Below are 21036 nucleotides of genomic sequence, written 5' to 3' on the forward strand. Positions count from 1 at the left end.
ATTTTTAGTTTTTTTCTGTTATTATAGTATTTTATTGTATTCATTTTTTAGTGTTTAAAATTATTTTTTAGTGTTTTTTATTATTTTTTATTGGGTTGCTAGGAGACCAAGTGGGCGGAGCTTAGCCTTCTAACTGGCAGCAATTGGATAAAAGCAATTTTTCCTCTCTCTCTAATTAGGACTTTATTTTTCTTTTCTTTTTGTTGTATCAACCTAGAGGCGTGGATGATGGGTTGTGTTGTCAAATTTCGAGGTTGGGGGGCCTGTAGTTTTGTTGTTTTGTGCGTTGCCGTGATGCCATAACTCTTTTATATATATAGATTAATATAATAATAATAATAATAATAATAATAATAATAATAATAATAATAATGATAATAATAATAATAATAAATAATTTGAAATGTGACATTTATAATAATAATAATAATAACAATGCGGGTGCCTGACCTGGGGTCCTGCTGCCCGGTGCTTCCTCGCCCGTAGAGCGGGATGACTTTATCTCGGCTGATCCCGGCTTTGCACACCGGGCACACCTGCCGGTTTGGCCGCGTTTCCAGCCACTGCCCAATACAAAAAAAGGTATTATTATCATTATCAATATTGTATGTAACAATAAAATAATAATAAAATGTTGCATTTTATATTTCCTATATTTCTTTACGTCTCATTATTATACTCTACTAATGTATATTATAATAATAGTCATAATAATAACATGTTGCGTTTTATTATTCCTATATTATTTTATTATTATTAATATATATCTTAAAATTATAATATAATAATAATATATACTATATAATAGTAATAATATAATATAGTAATAATAATAATATGTTGCATTTTATTATTCCTATATTATTTTATTATTATTAATATATATCTTAAAATTATAATATAATAATAATATAGACTACTAGCTGTGCCCGGCCATGCGTTGCTGTGGCAAAGTGGTGGTGGTATCGGTTAAAACTTGTTGTGGAATTTTTATTTGACGTTATTTGTATTTTTTTTAAATTAATTTTATTGTCACTTATCTTTTTTATTTATTATATTTTATTATTTTGTTGTATTATTTTTAGTCATTTTGTTATAGTATTTTATTGTATTAATTATTTTAGTGTTTTTTATAATTTTTTATTGTATTATTTGTATTTATTTTTTTATCATTATTTTATTAACACTGGGCTGAGTGGGTTGCTAGGAGACCAAGTGGGTGGAGCTTAGCCTTGTAACTGGCAGCAATTGGATAAAAGCAATTATTCCTCTCTCTCTCTAATTAGGACTTTATTTTTCTTTTCTTTTTGTTGCATCAACCTAGAGGCGTGGATGAGGGGTTGTGATGTCAATTTTCGAGGTTGTGGGGTGTTTACTTTTGTTGTTTTGTCCGCTGCCGTGATGCCATCACTCTTTTATATATATAGATATAATAGTAATAATATAATATAGTAATAATAATAATATGTTGCATTTTATTATTCATATATTATTATTATTTTATTAATAAATATGTATATACAGTCGAGTCTCACTTATCCAACATAAACGGGCCAGCAGAATGTTGGATAAGCGAATATGTTGGATAATGAGGCATTAAAGAAAAGCCTATTAATCATCAAATTAGGTTATGATTTTACAAATGAAGCACCAAAACATCATGTTAGACAACAAATTTGGCAGAAAAAGTAGTTTAATACGCAGTAATGCTATGTAGTAATTACTGTATTTATGAATTTAGCATCAAAATATCATGATATATTGAAAACATTGACTACAAAAATGTGTTGGATAATCCAGAACGTTGGATAAGCGAGTGTTGGATAAGTGAGACTCTACTGTATATATATACACATCTTAAAATTATAATATAATATATATATATATAATAGAATAGAATAATAATATGCTGCATTTTATTATACCTATATTATTATATTATTATTTATATATATATATACACATCTTAAAATAATAATAAATATTATATTATGTGTTGCATATTATCATTAATATATATATATATATATATACATCTTAAAATAATAATATAACAATATAGTAATAAAGTAATAATAATTTACATTTCATTATCGTTATCATACTAGTACATACATCTTTTAATAATAATAATAATAATAATAATAATAATAATAATAATAATAATAATAGATATATATGTGTCTTCCTGTGCTTACCTGGTGCAAACAAGGCCAGCTGTGGGGACGGACCCGACATAGAAAAGGAATACGGAAGGAAAGAGAAGACATAGAATTGGGGTTAGGTTGATGTGAATAATAATAATAATAATAATAATAATAATAAAAATCTGCTGATGACCCAAAGTGCAGACTGTGCAAGGAAACCGACGACACCATGGATCCTATCCTCAGCTGCTGTAAGAAAATTGCACAGACAGACTACAAACAGAGGCACAACTATGTGGCCCAAATGACTCATTGGAACTTATGCCTCAAGGACCACCTGCCAGCAGCAAAGAACTGGTGGGATCACAAACCTGCAAAAGTCTTGGAAAATGAGCACGCAAAGATACTGTGGGACTTCCGAATCCAGACTGACAAAGTTCTGGAACACAACACACCAGACATCACAGTTGTGGAAAAGAACAAGGTTTGGATCATGGATGTCGCCATCCCAGGTGAAAAAAACAGGAAAAACTCAGCCGCTCTCAGGACCTCAAGATTGAACTGCAAAGACTCTGGCAGAAACGAGAGCAGGTGGTCCCGGTGGTGATGGGCACACTGGGTGCCGTGCCAAAAGATCTCAGCCGGCATTTGGAAACAATAGACATTGACAAAATCACGATCTGCCAACTGCAAAAGGCCACCCTGCTGGGATCTGCAGCATCATCCGAAAATACATCCCACAGTCCCAGACACTTGGGAAGTGTTCGACTTGTGGTTTTGTGATACGAAATCCAGCATATCTATCTTGTTTGCTGTGTCATAATAATAATAATAATAATAATAATAATAATAATAATGATAATAATAATAATACAACAACAGCATGGTCTGGGTGCTGACCAGAAGAGGTGTCCGCAGAGGCTGATGACGGCGTCCTTGGCGGTGTCCAGGCAGATGTTGCACTCGAAGGTGCTGTCCGGGCCGCCGACCCCCACGGACTCCCCGTTGTTCCCCGCACTCGGGACCCCGTTGCTGCTGGTGCTGCTCAGCGCCGCCATCCTGGCATCGTCATAGCCATAAATAATAATAATAATATTATAGTGTAATAATGTAATAAAATAACAGCCGGCATCTTTACATAAGCATAAGGATATATAATATAATAATAACAATATAATGTAATAAAATAATATCCTAATAAAATATAATAATATAATAATATTGTAAGATAATAATATAATACAATAATAACAAACTATTATAGTAAGATAATAATATAATACAATAATAACATATAATATAATATGATAATATAACCTTATAATAATAATATATATTAATACAATAACATGATAATATAATAGCATATAATAATAATATAACCGTATAATAACATATACTGTTATAATAATATAATATAATAATATTAAAATATAATAGAATATAATAATTCATATAATATATTATAATATAAAATAATATAATAAAATATAATAATATAATATATAACAATAATATAACAACGTAATAATAATGTAATATACTAATATAATAAAATATAAGATAAGAACTCACCATATAATAATATAAACTAATATAAGAAAATATAAACATAATAATATAATATATAACAATAATACAATATAATAATAATATAACAACATAATAGTAAAGTAATATACTAATATAAAATAATGTAAGAAAATATAAACATAATATAATAATATTGTAACAATAATACAACAATATAATAATAATATAACAACATAATAGTAAAGTAATATACTAATATAAAATAATGTAAGAAAATATAAACATAATATAATAATATTGTAACAATAATACAACAATATAATAATAATATAACAACATAATAGTAAAGTAATATACTAATATAAAATAATGTAAGAAAATATAAAAATAATAATATAATATATAACAATAATACAACAATATAATAATAATATAACAACATAATAGTAAAGTAATATACTAATATAAAATAATGTAAGAAAATATAAACATAATATAATAATATAATATATAACAATAATACAACAATATAATAATATAAAAACATAATAAAATTTAATGTAATATAATGATATAATAATATAACAATAATATAACATAATAAAATTAGTAATATAATATATTAATGTAATAAAATTATGTATTAATATAATAATGCAATAATGATATAATAATAGAATGAAATAATAATAGAATAGCACACACATATAGATAATTGTAGAATAATATAATAGTATCATATAATTAATAATAATAATAATAATAATAATAATAATAATAATAATTGGATAAATGCCTGAATTACCTGAACGAGCATGGGCTCCTCCTCGCTGGCAAAATCTCCTCTGTTTGCGTTCAGATAATAATAATAATAATAATATTAATGGGATTCCTCTTGTGCTGCTTGAAAAGACAAGAAATCCCCATAGGGATGCATTGGTTTCCCCGGAAAAGAGTCTCCGGGGCCATTGGCACACGCTTGCATCAGAACCACGTTCACGTAAACACACGTATGTTTACGTCTCTCAAAGATTTAAATATTAGGCACTGGGTGAAGGGCCTGGCAGCTCCAAAGCCTGGCTGCTTCAAAGGGTCTGACAACAGCTGTTACATTAGTATATTATGTTGTTTATATAGTATAATATTATATTTGTATTATATATTATTATATTGTATTTTTGTTTATATATTATTATATTACATGTATATAGTATTATTATATCATTATGTATATATTATATTACATTTATATATTATTTTATTATATTATTTATATATATATTATTATATTACATGTATATATATATAGCATTATTATCATTACGTATATATTATATTACATTTATATACTATTATTTATATATTATATTACATTATTATATTATTATATCATTACGTATATATTATATTACATTTTTATATTTTATCATATTATTATTTATATATTATATTACATTATTATATTATTATATTACATGTATATAGTATTATTATATCATTACGTATATATTATATTACTTTTTATATTATTATATTATATTATTTATTTATATATTATTATATTACATGTATATAGTATTATTATATCATTACATATATATTATATTACATGTATATAATATTGTTATATCATTGCGTATATATTATATCACATTTATATATTATATTATTATTTATATATTATATGTATATATTACATTTTTATATTATTATATTTATTTATATATTATTATATTACATGTATATAGTATTATTATTACGGATATATTATATTACATTTATATACTATTATTTATATATTATATTACATTATTATATTATTATATTACATGTATATAGTATTATTATATCATTGCGTATATATTATATTACTTTTTATATTATTATATTATTTATTTATATATTATTATATTACATGTATATAGTATTATTATATCATTACATATATTATTATATTACATGTATAGATTATTTTATTATTATTTACATATAATTATTTATATATATTACATTTATATATTAAGTTATTCTATTACATATTATTTATATATTGTTATATTATTACAGATACTATTTATATTGCATCTAAATATTATATTATTTTCTATTAGTATGTAGATCTATATTATATTACATTTATATATTATTATATCCCATTGATATAGCATTATTATATCATTATGTATATATTACATTTATAGATTATTATACTATTATATATGGTTATATTATTATAGATACTATATTGTAATGCATTTATATATTACTATTGTAATATATTATTATTATTATTTATATATTATTTTATTACGTTTATATAACATATTATTGTTTTTATATTATTAATATATTGTTATGTTATTATATAGAATAACAGAATATAATAATGGTAGGTGCGCAGCAGCACTCTCTCCTGACGTTTCGCCTGCTTTGGGTTTATATATACATATATTAGAATAATAATAGGAGTTTCCCCGGGGCCCTTTAAGGCCAATAAGCAGCAGCAGCAGCAGCAGCAGCACTCCCTCCTGACGTTTCGCCTGCTTCTGTGCATTCCCAAGGCGGGGGGGGGGGGGGAATCCTTGATCGGGAGGTCGGCAAGGAAAGGAACAACCCGGGCCAGCTAACAACACTCCCCGAACGATCGGAGGGTTCCTCCCGGTCTCCCAGGGCAGGAAGCAGCCAGGCTTTGGAGCTGCGAGGCTCTTCAATAGCCTCAGGAGGCCCACTCACCGGATGTAGGCCCCCTCCTCACTTCCGCTCGCTTCCGTGTCGAGCGACGAGTCTCGTCCGCTCTCCGCTGAGGTGTTTTTTTTCTTCCCCGGAACCGGAAGTTTTGGGGGACACTTTAGGCCGCAACACCCGCAATACTGTCCCGCCACTTCCGCGCAGGCGCACTCGCTCGACACGAAGCCGTCCCAATGCGCGTTTTCTGGCATTCACGCATGCGCGCTCCCTCATCTCAGGCCGTTTCCCTGACCTTGTCGCTTCCACGCATGCGCACACCGCTTTGCAGGGGAAAACAAACCGAAATCGCCTCAAGTTGGCGCATGCGCGCTTCTAAAAATGGCTTTGCTAAAAATGGCAGCGGCCGGGAAGAAGAATGGCGCCGGTAATGGAAGCAGCGGCGGCAGCAGCGACGAAGACGACGCGGAGGCCTTGCAGAGAGCCCGGGAGGCCGCCTGGGTCCCTCCCCGCGGAGTCCCGTCGCCATCGATCGGTAAGGCGTCGGGGAAAGGCCGTAGGCTTCGAACGCGGCCTACTTCCGGTCTGAGCGGACTCCAACTCCCAGAAGCCTCTTCCCTCGCGGCGGATGGCAAAGGCTCTCGGGAGTTGTAGTCTAAAGGCCTGACAGGGGTTTAAAGGGGTGGAAGGCCTCTGAAGGCTTCAGGAATCACGTGACTTCCACAAAAACGATTCAATTTTATTTTCTTTTAAGCCCGCCCTAATGAGGAATATGCAAATGAGCTGCAAACGAGCGCCGGGTTCAAGGCTCACGTGGCCAAGAAGCTGACAGCCATCTTGGACAGGTAAGGGGCGTGGCTGCTCCTGCCGCTCTAGGAATTTCCTGGGTCCTCCCAGCTGGGTCTCTATGGTCAGCTTCCCTACAGAGAGAGGGAGCGCCCTGCTCATTTGGTATGCGCATAAATTAGAATAATTTCCCTCCACAGGTCGGTGACGCTCTGGGATCGTCCGCCAGGAACCATAGAGAAGGAACAGGAAGGGGCGGAGCCGCCCAGAGACGGTATTTCTTAATACAATAATAATAATAATAATAATAATATAGGATAAATAATAATATAGTAATATAATATAATAATATATAATTATAGCGCAACATAATATAAGATAATATATAATGCAAAATGTATACAATATAATAATAAAATATTATGTAATACAGTATAATACTGTAATGTAAAATAATTTAATGTAATGCAATAATATAATATAATTATGAATATATTATTATATTACAATGCATTATTATAGTATTATATACTATTGTATTGTATAATATTACATATATAATTTTATGTTATTATATTATAAAATATACAAAATTATTATTTTTTTATATAAGATATAATATCATAGAGTCATACAATACAATATTAGTATTATATACTGTATAGTAATATAATGTAATAGGAATATATTGTAATAATATAAATATAATATAAGTACAGTATAATAATATAATATATTATTAATATTATATTAGATTATTATAGTATTTTCTTTATATATATAATATACTATAATATATACAAATTATATATCTAAAATACATTACAATAATAAAATATATAATGAAGTAATATAATAAAGTAATATATAAAATTATATATATATATGTTTATATAAAAATTGTGATGTCATTTCCTGCGCAGGGTTCCGCCTCTTCTCCTCGTCGCTTCCGGAAAATTCCGAAAAACCCGAATCCTTGCCTTCCATGGTGAGGAAGAAGAGGCGATGCTCCTCCTCCTCCAGGTGAGAATTACAGTATTATTATTATTATGATATTGTTATTTAATTATTATTTAATTATTTTATATTTTATTATTGTTATATGAATTGAGGGTCTTGGGTGGGGTGGCCATCTTGGAAATGAACGGTTTTGAGGCGGCCATCTTGGAATGAATGCCTTTGGGGTATCCATCTTGTAATTATTACGTCGGGGGCAGCCATCTTGGAATGCATGCCTTGGGGCGGCCATCTTGAATTTTTTTGGGGCGGCCATCTTGGATTTGATGCCTTGGGGGCGGCCATCTTGGAATGAATGCCTTTGGGGTATCCATCTTGTAATTATTACATCGGGGGCAGCCATCTTGGAATGCATGCCTTGGGGCGGCCATCTTGAATTCTTTTGGGGCGGCCATCTTGGATTTGATGCCTTGGGGGCGGCCATCTTGGAATGAATGCCTTTGGGGTATCCATCTTGTAATTATTACATCGGGGGCAGCCATCTTGGAATGCATGCCTTGGGGCGGCCATCTTGAATTTTTTTGGGGCGGCCATCTTGGATTTGATGCCTTGGGGGCGGCCATCTTGCCCTGACTCTGACCTTCCCGCCCCCTTTCCCAGCTCTTCGGGGGAGGAGTGGCTCCGTTGCCGGGAGGCGGCCATGACGGCGGCGGACATCTTGAAGGGGAGTGGCCTAGAGCAGGGCGGAGCGGGGGGCGGGCCTTCCGCCACGACCGACGGATCCCCGGCGGCCATTTTGCGGAAGAAGAGGAAGAGGAAGAGGGGGAAACAAGACGGAGTCGGACCGACTTGACGTATAAATAAATTGGGCATTTGTTTATTAATGGTTGTTACTGGGAGGAGATGAAGGTCTCGATTCCGGACTGGGGGCCCGGGTACAGGGTCAGGCCGCCGGACGTCGACGAGGACCCTGGGAGGGAACGGGAGAGGAGGGCGCGTCACGGCGGGAAGGGCCACCCGGGGGCGGCACAGGGGCGGGACGTCAGGGCCACTGACCGGCAGGGCTGGAGCCCAGGTGGGAAATGGCCGCCTCGGGGCCGCCGGGCGCTTGACCGCTCGCGGGGAGGATCTCCAGGTCGGGGGCGAACACCTGCGTCCGGGGGAAACAGTGTCGAGTCCGTCCCGGAACGGCTTCCCTCCCTCCCTCCCGCCCGCCCGCCCGCCTTGTGTCCACCCCCTACCTGTTTGGCCGGGGTCAGGCCGGACGTGTCGGTCAGCAGGAAGCTGGCCTGGGCGAACGGGGCCGCTTCCTGTTTGTGGCCGTAGAGCGCTAGGAGGGGGAACGGCCACGGAAGGTCAGGACGGAGCACTGACCGGTCGCCCAACGTCCGATGGGGACGATGAGTGGGAGGCCCATGACTCTCCCGCTTGACACCCAGTTAGGAGGCCCACGACCCCTCCGCTTGACCGGTCGCCTGGCCGATTGGGAGGCCCGTGACCCCCACCTTGACCAGTCCCTCGTGTCGCGACCCGCACTGACCGTGAGAGGCCACGAAGGGGCTCTGGACCTGCTGCTGGTACGGGGACGGGTGGAGCTGCGGGGAGAACTGGACCGGCTGGAGAGTGGTCAGGCTGCTGCCCATGCTGTTGAGGACGGCTGGGACGCTCGGGCCCTGAGTGGACGCCAGGCCTGGACGGAAGGAAGGGAGGGAGGGAGGGAGGGAAGGCAGGAGGACAGGAAGTCGGCCCCTCCCTGGCGAGACAGGAAGCCGGCCCCTCCCTAGCGAGACAGGAAGCTGGCCCCTCCCTGGCGAGACAGGAAGCCGGCCCCTCCCTAGCGAGACAGGAAGCTGGCCCCTCCCTGGCGAGACAGGAAGCCGGCCCCTCCCTGGCGAGACAGGAAGTCGGCCCCTCCCTGGGGAGACAGGAAGCCGGCCCCTCCCTCGGGAGACAGGAAGCCAGCCCCTCCCTGGCGAGACAGGAAGTCGGCCCCTCCCTGGCGAGACAGGAAGCCGGCCCCTCCCTGGCGAGACAGGAAGCCGGCCCCTCCCTGGCGAGACAGGAAGCCGGCCCCTCCCTCGGGAGACAGGAAGCCAGCCCCTCCCTGGCAAGACAGGAAGCCGGCCCCTCCCTGGCGAGACAGGAAGCCGGCCCCTCCCTGGCGAGACAGGAAGCCGGCCCCTCCCTCGGGAGACAGGAAGCCAGCCCCTCCCTGGCGAGACAGGAAGCCGGCCCCTCCCTGGCGAGACAGGAAGCCGTCCCCTCCCTGGCGAGACAGGAAGCCGGCCCCTCCCTCGGGAGACAGGAAGCCAGCCCCTCCCTGGCAAGACAGGAAGCCGGCCCCTCCCTGGCGAGACAGGAAGCCGGCCCCTCCCTGGCGAGACAGGAAGCCGGCCCCTCCCTCGGGAGACAGGAAGCCAGCCCCTCCCTGGCGAGACAGGAAGCCGGCCCCTCCCTGGCGAGACAGGAAGCCGGCCCCTCCCTGCCGAGACAGGAAGCCGGCCCCTCCCTCGGGAGACAGGAAGCCAGCCCCTCCCTGGCAAGACAGGAAGCCGGCCCCTCCCTGGCGAGACAGGAAGTCGGCCCCTCCCTGGGGAGACAGGAAACCGGCCCCTCCCTGGGGAGACAGGAAGCCGGCCCCTCCCTGGGGAGACAGGAAGCCGGCCCCTCCCTGGCGAGACAGGAAGCCGGCCCCTCCCTGGCGAGACAGGAAGCCGGCCCCTCCCTGGGGAGACAGGAAGCCGGCCCCTCCCTCGGGAGACAGGAAGCCAGCCCCTCCCTGGCAAGACAGGAAGCCGGCCCCTCCCTGGCGAGACAGGAAGCCGGCCCCTCCCTCGGGAGACAGGAAGCCAGCCCCTCCCTGCAGAGGTCACCATTACAGAGACAAGAAGTTGGTCTCCTGTGAAGGACAGGAAATTGGGCCCTCTGTACAGAGGTCACCAATAGAGAGAGAGGAAGTTGACCCCTCCCCGTGAAGGACAGGAAGTTGGCCCCTCCTCGCGTAAATTGCCATTAGAGAGACAGGAAGTGCGCCTCTCCACCAACGCCACAGCCGAGAAGGACCGGAAACCTGTTGCGCGACCTGGTTGACGGAAGGCAAATCTCCGACCTCGCTGCTCACTACACTCTCCACCTGGTCCTCCGGGCTCAGCTCTGCGCCTGACCTTGCTTCCCTAGCGGACGGCCTTTCTGGAGTCCCTTCGGGAGACGGGGAGTCCGTCCGTCCGTCCGTCCGTCCGTACTCACCGATGACGAGCTTGGATCCCCCGGCGTGGGCGAAGGAGGAGGGGTCCCCGGCGCCGATGGCCATGACCCCCGAGAGGGAGGCCATGATGAGGCTCTGGGTCTGGGGGCTCAGCGCCCGGGGCTCCAGGCCGTGCAGGGCGGTCAGCGTGCTCACCGGCGGGAGTGGGCCTCCGGGCACCGGGATCTGCGGGAGAAGGACGGTCAACGGTCAGAGCGGCCCTCCGGTTCTAGAGACGGAAGACCCTGACGATGGACGGCCCTGAGGGTGGGCAACTCTTGAGATGGAGGACCCCAACGATGGACCCCAGAGGTGGAAGCCCCCCCCAGGTTGGACGAACCTGAGAGTGACCCCAACGGTTGGACGAACCTGAGAGTGACCCCAGAGGTTGGACGAACCTGAGAGTGACCCCAGAGGTTGGACGAACCTGGGAGTGACCCCAAAGGTTGGACGAACCTGAGAGTGACCCCAGAAGTTGGACGAACCTGGGAGTGACCCCAAAGGTTGGACGAACCTGAGAGTGACCCCAACGGTTAGACGAACCTGAGAGTGACCCCAAAGGTTGGACGAACCTGAGAATGACCCCAGAAGTTGGACGAACCTGGGAGTGACCCCAAAGGTTGGACGAACCTGAGAGTGACCCAAAGGTTGGACGAACCTGGGAGTGACCCCAGAGGTTGGACGAACCTGAGAGTGACCCCAGAGGTTGGACGAACCTGAGAGTGACCCCAGAGGTTGGACGAACCTGGGAGTGACCCCAGAGGTTGGACGAACCTGGGAGTGACCCCAGAGGTTGGACGAACCTGGGAGTGACCCCAGAGGTTGGACGAACCTGAGAGTGACCCCAGAGGTTGGACGAACCTGGGAGTGACCCCAGAGGTTGGACGAACCTGAGAGTGACCCCAGAGGTTGGACGAACCTGAGAATGACCCCAGAAGTTGGACGAACCTGGGAGTGACCCCAAAGGTTGGACGAACCTGAGAGTGACCCAAAGGTTGGACGAACCTGGGAGTGACCCCAGAGGTTGGACGAACCTGAGAGTGACCCCAAAGGTTGGACGAACCTGGGAGTGACCCCAATGGTTGGACGAACCTGAGAGTGACCCCAGAGGTTGGACGAACCTGAGAGTGACCCCAGAGGTTGGGTTTCAGGTTAGAGTTGGTTGGGTTAGGGTGAGAACTACGGCCCGACTCATTTGGGTCAGAGACCTGGGTTCGGGTTAGAGCTAGTTGGGTCGGGGTCAACACCGGGGGTCCGTGTGGTTGGATCTCCTCGACTCACCATCTTGACCTCCGGGGCCGACCCGGAGGCGGGTGAGCAGAGGCCGGAGGGAGATGAGACCTGGTGGAGGGCAGTGTGGGCGGCCACGGCGACCACGTTCCCCCCGAGAGGGTCGCAGGGCGAGGACTCGCTGGTCTCACTGGCCGCGACGGGCTGCTGCTGGTGGTACCTCAGGCCCGGGTCGGCGAACGGGACGTTCTGTTGATGTTGTTGTTCTTGTTGTTGTTCTGGAAACACAAGGCTCCGTCCGGTGGGTCCGTCCCCATAAACGGATCGCGGGGGGTGGGGTGTTGGCGGGGCTTACCGTGGACTTTGCTGGGGGAGAGCGGGGCCCCGTCGCCAGGGGCCAAGTGGGGAGCGGCCCCCGCCGGAGGCCCCCCGTAGCCGTCCAGGGCCAGCTTGTGCCGGAAGGCCTCCTCCTTCCTCCGGTTGGCGAACCAGTTGTAGACGCGGACCTCGGTGACCAGGTTGGAGCCCAGCCCCTGTGCCTGGGACGGGGAGACCCCTCGCTGGAGGCACTCTGCTCTGCCGGGAAAGGGCAGGGGTCGGTCAGGAGGCCCCCAAGGAGGCCCCGGGGGTGGAAGACCCCCAGATGGAGAACCACAAGGGTGGCAACTCTAAGGATGGACTACGTGAAGGAAGAAGGTCCCAAAGGAGGTGGAAGATCCCAGAGATGGGCGGCCCCAGGGGTGGAGGACTCTGACCATGGACAACCCGGGGGAGGAAGACCCCAAAGGAGGACCCTGGAAGACCCCAAAGATGGAGAACCACAAGGGTGGCAACTCTAAGGATGGACTATGTGAAGGAAGAAGGTCCCAAAGGAGGTGGAAGATCCCAGAGATGGGCGGCCCCAGGGGTGGAGGACTCTGAACATGGACAGCCCGGGGGAGGAAGACCCCAAAGGAGGACCCTGGAAGACCCCAAAGATGGAGAACCACAAGGATGGACACCTCTAAGGATGGACTACGTGAAGGAAGAAGGTCCCAAAGGAGGGCCCCGGAGGTGGAAGATCCCAGAGATGGACGGCCCAGGGGTGGAGGACTCTGACCATGGACAACCTGGGGGAGGAAGACCCCAAAGGAGGACCCTGGAAGACCCCAAAGATGGAGAACCACAAGGGTGGACACCTCTAAGGATGGACTACGTGAAGGAAGAAGGTCCCAAAGGAGGGCCCCGGAGGTGGAAGATCCCAGAGATGGACGGCCCAGGGGTGGAGGACTCTGACCATGGACAACCTGGGGGAGGAAGACCCCAAAGGAGGACCCTGGAAGACCCCAAAGATGGAGAACCACAAGGGTGGACACCTCTAAGGATGGACTACGTGAAGGAAGAAGGTGGAGGACCCAAAGGAGGATGACCCCGAGACGGGAGACCCTGAGGGTGGGCCGCTCTAAGGATGGGGACCTCTAAAGGTGGGTGACCCCGAGAGGAAGCTCCCGAAAGTGGGCCACCCTGGAGCTGGACGGTCCCACTGGTCGACCCCGAAGGTGGGCGAACCCAAAAAGACGTCAACCACGAGGGTTGGAAGGAGGCTGGACGGCCCCAAGACGGGCCCCTCTGGAGCCGGACGGACACCCGCCGGCCACTCACCTGTTGCACTCGTCGACCAGGGCCTCCCTCTCCTCCTTGCTGGGGTTCTTCTGCCTCTCGTAGGCCTGGAAGAGGATCTGCTGGGAGGCGGGACCCCACTTGAAGCGGTTCCTGCGCCCCTTCTTGGCCGGGAGATCCTCCCCCGCCACGGACTCCTCCTCCGCAGACAGGTCCTGGCCGGCGTGAGTGAACTCTGGGGGGGAGGGAAGGGCCACTCGGTCAGGGCCACCCGTCCCTCAGGGCGTCACGGGGGGGGGGGGCGTGGTGGGTGTCCGTACTCACGTTGGGCGACCTCCTGCTGCTTGCGGACGTACCAGGCGTAGAGGGCGGCGCGCTTCTGGGTCTTCATGGGGGTGCCCTTGTTGAGGTGCTGCGAGAGGTGGGACTGGTTGAGGCCCGTGGTGTCCACCACCTCGCGCTGGGGGATGTTGTGCTGCTGCAGGTAGGACTTCACCATCTTGGCCACCCGCCAGGGGTCCTCTCTGAGTGGGGGGGGGACACAAACAACAGGCCCGTGAGGGAAGGACGGGTGGCCCCGAGGATGGACCCCACTCACCACGGACCAGAGCAAGGGTGAGTGACCCCAACAGGTGGGTGGCCGATGATGGTAGACAACCCTTAAGGTGGGTGGCCCATGGATGATCTCATGGATGAGACCAGGGATGGAGGACCCTGGAGGTGGGTGGCCCATGGATGAGACCAGGGATGGAGGACCCTGGAGGTGGGTGGCCCATGGATGAGACCAGGGATGAGACCAGGGATGGAGGACCCCGAAGGTGGGTGGCCCATGGATGAGACCAGGGATGGAGGACCCTGGAGGTGGGTGGCCCATGGATGAGACCAGGGATGGAGGACCCTGAAGGTGGGTGGCCCATGGATGAGACCAGGGATGAGACCAGGGATGGAGGACCCCAAAGGTGGGTGGCCCATGGATGAGACCAGGGATGGAGAACCCTGGAGGTGGGTGGCCCATGGATGAGACCAGGGATGGAGAACCCTGAAGGTGGGTGGCCCATGGATGAGACCAGGTATGGAGGACCCCGAAGGTGGGTGGCCCTTGGATGAGACCAGGGATGGAGAACCCTGGAGGTGGGTGGCCCATGGATGAGACCAGGGATGGAGGACCCTGAAGGTGGGTGGCCCATGGATGAGACCAGGGATGAGACCAGGGATGGAGGACCCCAAAGGTGGGTGGCCCATGGATGAGACCAGGGATGGAGAACCCTGGAGGTGGGTGGCCCATGGATGAGACCAGGGATGGAGAACCCTGAAGGTGGGTGGCCCATGGATGAGACCAGGTATGGAGGACCCCGAAGGTGGGTGGCCCTTGGATGAGACCAGGGATGGAGAACCCTGAAGGTGGGTGGCCCATGGATGAGACCAGGTATGGAGGACCCTGAAGGTGGGTGGCCCATGGATGAGACCAGGGATGGAGGACCCTGAAGGTGGGTGGCCCTTGGATGAGACCAGGGATGGAGGACCCTGGAGGTGGGTGGCCCATGGACTGGACCAAGATGGGTGACCACGGAGTTGGGTGACCCATGGATGAGACTAAGGCTGGATTATTAAATAATATATAAACAACAAATATAATACATAATAATAATATTAATAATAATAAATATACTAAATGTAATATGAAATAATAAATATATTAAATACAAATAATATACTAAATATAAAATAATATATTAAACAATCATATAAATAAAAACAACGCCATATAACAAATATAATAATAGATAAAAATACTATACTAAATAATGATACAAATAAAAATATATTAATATTCTAAATAATAATAATATAATAATATATATGAAATAAAATGATGCAATATCCTATGTCAAGAATAATTTAATATACTAAATAATAATAATGATGATGATGATAATAGGTCATGGGTGTGGTGGCCTTCTGCACTTACTGGAGGAGGGTGTCCACGAGGGCCTTCTGCTGGGCGGCCTGGTGTGGGCTCAGGCGCTCCAGCTCCCTCCTCAGTGGGGCCTCCTCCAGGCGGTGGGCTTCCTCCTCTCCTTCCCCTTCCTCTTCCTCTTCCTCCTCCTCCTCCTCCTCCTCCTCGTCCGCCCCTTGACCCGTCCGGAGTGCGGCCACCAGGGCGTCCTTGCTGACCCCGGAGCCCAGCAGCGCCCCCAGGAGCTCCCCCTGAAGGAGGCTCAGCCGGGACACCATCCTCACCCACCACAGCGGACTGGGGTCCCGGTGCGGACTGGCTCTGCTCCTCCTCCTCCTCCTCCTCCGGGTCCCGGACCTGGTGTTTACCCGGGAGTGAGCGAGCGAGCGAGCGAGCGAGGCCGGCCTTGCCTTGGCCTGCACTCTGCTCGCGCTCAGCAAAACCCGTGGACTTTGGACCCTGCCTGCGCTGGTTGCGCAAAGACAGAAACGGGGAGGGAAAGGAAGGAAGGAAGGAAGGAGAGAAATAAATAAATAGCCCAAACTTAACTAATTTACGACGCCCTATCTTTCTGCCTTTCCGGCATTGGTTTTACCTTTCTCAGGCGCCACAGGTTTATAAGAGTAAGAACTATAAGTAAATAAATAAATAGCCTAAACTTTCCGGCATTGGTTTTACCTTTCTCAGGCGCCACAGGTTTATAAGAGTAAGAACTATAAGTAAATAAATAAATAGCCTAAACTTTCCGGCATTGGTTTTACCTTTCTCAGGCGCCACAGGTTTATAAGAGTAAGAACTATAAGTAAATAAATAAATAGCTCAAACTTTCTGGCATTGGTTTTACCTTTCTCAGGCGCCACAGGTTTATAAGAGTAAGAACTATAAGTAAATAAATAAATAGCCTAAACTTTCCGGCATTGGTTTTACCTTTCTCAGGCGCCACAGGTTTATAAGAGTAAGAACTATAAGTAAATAAATAAATAGCCTAAACTTTCCGTCATTGGTTTTACCTTTCTCAGGCGCCACAGGTTTATAAGAGTAAGAACTATAAGTAAATAAATAAATAGCCCAAACTTTCCGGCATTGGTTTTACCTTTCTCAGGCGCCACAGGTTTATAAGAGTAAGAACTATAAGTAAATAAATAAATAGCCTAAACTTTCCGGCATTGGTTTTACCTTTCTCAGGCGCCACAGGTTTATAAGAGTAAGAACTATAAGTAAATAAATAAATAGCCTAAACTTTCCGTCATTGGTTTTACCTTTCTCAGGCGCCACAGGTTTATAAGAGTAAGAACTATAAGTAAATAAATAAATAGCCCAAACTTTCCGGCATTGGTTTTACCTTTCTCAGGCGCCACAGGTTTATAAGAGTAAGAACTATAAGTAAATAAATAAATAGCCTAAACTTTCCGGCATTGGTTTTACCTTTCTCAGGCGCCACAGGTTTATAAGAGTAAGAACTATAAGTAAATAAATAAATAGCCTAAACTTTCCGGCATTGGTTTTACCTTTCTCAGGCGCCACAGGTTTATAAGAGTAAGAACTATAAGTAAATAAATAAATAGCTCAAACTTTCTGGCATTGGTTTTACCTTTCTCAGGCGCCACAGGTTTATAAGAGTAAGAACTATAAGTAAATAAATAAATAGCCTAAACTTTCCGGCATTGGTTTTACCTTTCTCAGGCGCCACAGGTTTATAAGAGTAAGAACTATAAGTAAATAAATAAATAGCCTAAACTTTCCGTCATTGGTTTTACCTTTCTCAGGCGCCACAGGTTTATAAGAGTAAGAACTATAAGTAAATAAATAAATAGCCCAAACTTTCCGGCATTGGTTTTACCTTTCTCAGGCGCCACAGGTTTATAAGAGTAAGAACTATAAGTAAATAAATAAATAGCCCAAACTTTCCGGCATTGGTTTTACCTTTCTCAGGCGCCACAGGTTTATAAGAGTAAGAACTATAAGTAAATAAATAAATAGCCTAAACTTTCCGGCATTGGTTTTACCTTTCTCAGGCGCCACAGGTGTATAAGAGTAAGAACTATAAGTAAATAAATAAATAGTCCAAACTTTCCGGCATTGGTTTTACCTTTCTCAGGCGCCACAGGTTTATAAGAGTAAGAACTATAAGTAAATAAATAAATAGCTCAAATTTTCTGGCATTGGTTTTACCTTTCTCAGGCGCCACAGGTTTATAAGAGTAAGAACTATAAGTAAATAAATAAATAGCCTAAACTTTCCGGCATTGGTTTTACCTTTCTCAGGCGCCACAGGTGTATAAGAGTAAGAACTATAAGTAAATAAATAAATAGTCCAAACTTTCCGGCATTGGTTTTACCTTTCTCAGGCGCCACAGGTTTATAAGAGTAAGAACTATAAGTAAATAAATAAATAGCTCAAACTTTCTGGCATTGGTTTTACCTTTCTCAGGCGCCACAGGTTTATAAGAGTAAGAACTATAAGTAAATAAATAAATAGCCTAAACTTTCCGGCATTGGTTTTACCTTTCTCAGGCGCCACAGGTTTATAAGAGTAAGAACTATAAGTAAATAAATAAATAGCCTAAACTTTCCGGCATTGGTTTTACCTTTCTCAGGCGCCACAGGTTTATAAGAGTAAGAACTATAAGTAAATAAATAAATAGCCTAAACTTTCCGGCATTGGTTTTACCTTTCTCAGGCGCCACAGGTTTATAAGAGTAAGAACTATAAGTAAATAAATAAATAGCTCAAATTTTCTGGCATTGGTTTTACCTTTCTCAGGCGCCACAGGTTTATAAGAGTAAGAACTATAAGTAAATAAATAAATAGCCTAAACTTTCCGGCATTGGTTTTACCTTTCTCAGGCGCCACAGGTTTATAAGAGTAAGAACTATAAGTAAATAAATAAATAGTCCAAACTTTCCGGCATTGGTTTTACCTTTCTCAGGCGCCACAGGTTTATAAGAGTAAGAACTATAAGTAAATAAATAAATAGCTCAAACTTTCTGGCATTGGTTTTACCTTTCTCAGGCGCCACAGGTTTATAAGAGTAAGAACTATAAGTAAATAAATAAATAGCCTAAACTTTCCGGCATTGGTTTTACCTTTCTCAGGCGCCACAGGTTTATAAGAGTAAGAACTATAAGTAAATAAATAAATAGCCTAAACTTTCCGGCATTGGTTTTACCTTTCTCAGGCGCCACAGGTTTATAAGAGTAAGAACTATAAGTAAATAAATAAATAGCCTAAACTTTCCGGCATTGGTTTTACCTTTCTCAGGCGCCACAGGTTTATAAGAGTAAGAACTATAAGTAAATAAATAAATAGCTCAAACTTAACTAATTTGCGACACCATATCTTTCTGCCTTTCCGGCATTGGTTTTACCTTTCTCAGGCGCCACAGGTTTATAAGAGTAAGAACTATAAGTAAATAAATAAATAGCTCAAACTTTCTGGCATTGGTTTTACCTTTCTCAGGCGCCACAGGTTTATAAGAGTAAGAACTATAAGTAAATAAATAAATAGCCTAAACTTTCCGGCATTGGTTTTACCTTTCTCAGGCGCCACAGGTTTATAAGAGTAAGAACTATAAGTAAATAAATAAATAGCTCAAACTTTCTGGCATTGGTTTTACCTTTCTCAGGCGCCACAGGTTTATAAGAGTAAGAACTATAAGTAAATAAATAAATAGCCTAAACTTTCCGGCATTGGTTTTACCTTTCTCAGGCGCCACAGGTGTATAAGAGTAAGAACTATAAGTAAATAAATAAATAGTCCAAACTTTCCGGCATTGGTTTTACCTTTCTCAGGCGCCACAGGTTTATAAGAGTAAGAACTATAAGTAAATAAATAAATAGCTCAAACTTTCTGGCATTGGTTTTACCTTTCTCAGGCGCCACAGGTTTATAAGAGTAAGAACTATAAGTAAATAAATAAATAGCCCAAACTTTCCGGCATTGGTTTTACCTTTCTCAGGCGCCACAGGTTTATAAGAGTAAGAACTATAAGTAAATAAATAAATAGCCTAAACTTTCCGGCATTGGTTTTACCTTTCTCAGGCGCCACAGGTTTATAAGAGTAAGAACTATAAGTAAATAAATAAATAGCCCAAACTTTCCGGCATTGGTTTTACCTTTCTCAGGCGTCACAGGTTTATAAGAGTAAGAACTATAAGTAAATAAATAAATAGCCTAAACTTTCCGGCATTGGTTTTACCTTTCTCAGGCGCCACAGGTTTATAAGAGTAAGAACTATAAGTAAATAAATAAATAGCCCAAACTTTCCGGCATTGGTTTTACCTTTCTCAGGCGCCACAGGTTTATAAGAGTAAGAACTATAAGTAAATAAATAAATAGCTCAAACTTAACTAATTTGCGACGCCATATCTTTCTGCCTTTCCGGCATTGGTTTTACCTTTCTCAGGCGCCACAGGTTTATAAGAGTAAGTACAATAGAGTCTCACTTAACCAAGCCTCACTTATCCAAGCTTCTGGATTATCCAGAACGATTATCCAGCGATTGATGTTTCCAAAACTCATTACAAAATTAGATGGCACCAGCGTTTCATTTCTAAAGTATCCCCATCTAATAATAATAATAATAAGGTAATGTAATAATTATATAAAAAAATTATATAATCTATATATATAAAAGAGTGATGGCATCACGGCAGCGGACAAAACAACAAAAGTAAACACCCCACAACCTCGAAAATTGACATCACAACCCCTCATCCATGCCTCTAGGTTGATACAACAAAAAGAAAAGAAAAATAAATTCCTAATTAGAGGGAGAGGAATAATTGTTTTTATCCAATTGCTGCCAGTGAGAAGGCTAAGCTCCACCCACTTGGTCTCCTAGCAACCCACTCAGCCCAGTGTTAATAAAATAATGATAAAAAAATAAATACAAATAAGA

General features: G+C 43.5%; 3 protein-coding genes across 8 annotated transcripts in view; 1 reads left to right on the plus strand and 2 right to left on the minus strand.

Moving 5' to 3' along the window:
- The window catches only part of LOC134294962 (E3 ubiquitin-protein ligase RNF185), a 10639-nt gene extending 3979 nt beyond the window's left edge, over positions 1-6660 (minus strand). The window contains exons 1-5 of one of the 4 annotated variants that reach the window (XM_062966913.1): positions 6414-6634; positions 4486-4536; positions 3048-3206; positions 2199-2217; positions 451-563 (exon numbers count right to left, since the gene is read on the minus strand). In XM_062966913.1, coding sequence (XP_062822983.1) covers positions 451-563; positions 2199-2217; positions 3048-3206; positions 4486-4536; positions 6414-6619 — 548 coding nt within the window. In that variant the 5' untranslated portion in view covers positions 6620-6634. Of the gene's footprint in view, positions 1-450; positions 564-2198; positions 2218-3047; positions 3207-4485; positions 4537-6413 lie in introns of all 4 variants that reach the window. The other 3 variants (XM_062966916.1, XM_062966915.1, XM_062966914.1) reach the window with 3 other exon arrangements.
- Positions 6661-6746: 86 nt separating this feature from the next.
- LOC134294963 (protein CUSTOS-like) lies at positions 6747-8992 on the plus strand. The gene is made up of 5 exons (XM_062966917.1): positions 6747-6900; positions 7120-7210; positions 7352-7425; positions 8075-8174; positions 8769-8992. Exons 1-5 carry the CDS (start codon positions 6747-6749, stop codon positions 8959-8961), a joined length of 612 nt encoding a protein of 203 aa, XP_062822987.1. The 3' UTR covers positions 8962-8992.
- LOC134294961 (hepatocyte nuclear factor 1-alpha-like) lies at positions 8958-16512 on the minus strand. 3 transcript variants are annotated; one of them, XM_062966910.1, is made up of 10 exons: positions 16151-16512; positions 14506-14705; positions 14224-14416; positions 12938-13158; positions 12634-12860; positions 11355-11538; positions 9649-9798; positions 9350-9438; positions 9165-9258; positions 8958-9078 (listed from the first exon to the last, which is right to left on the minus strand). In XM_062966910.1, exons 1-10 carry the CDS (start codon positions 16414-16416, stop codon positions 8999-9001), a joined length of 1704 nt encoding a protein of 567 aa, XP_062822980.1. In that variant the 5' UTR covers positions 16417-16512; the 3' UTR covers positions 8958-8998. The 3 variants fall into 3 exon arrangements, with proteins under 3 accessions (XP_062822980.1, XP_062822982.1, XP_062822981.1); XM_062966912.1 differs by having other exon boundaries at positions 16423-16511; XM_062966911.1 differs by lacking the exons at positions 9165-9258; positions 9350-9438.
- Positions 16513-21036: the final 4524 nt, after the last annotated feature.

This window comes from Anolis carolinensis, unplaced genomic scaffold, assembly GCF_035594765.1.
Source record: "Anolis carolinensis isolate JA03-04 unplaced genomic scaffold, rAnoCar3.1.pri scaffold_41, whole genome shotgun sequence".
In the NCBI taxonomy this organism is placed as follows: Eukaryota; Metazoa; Chordata; class Lepidosauria; order Squamata; family Dactyloidae; genus Anolis; species Anolis carolinensis.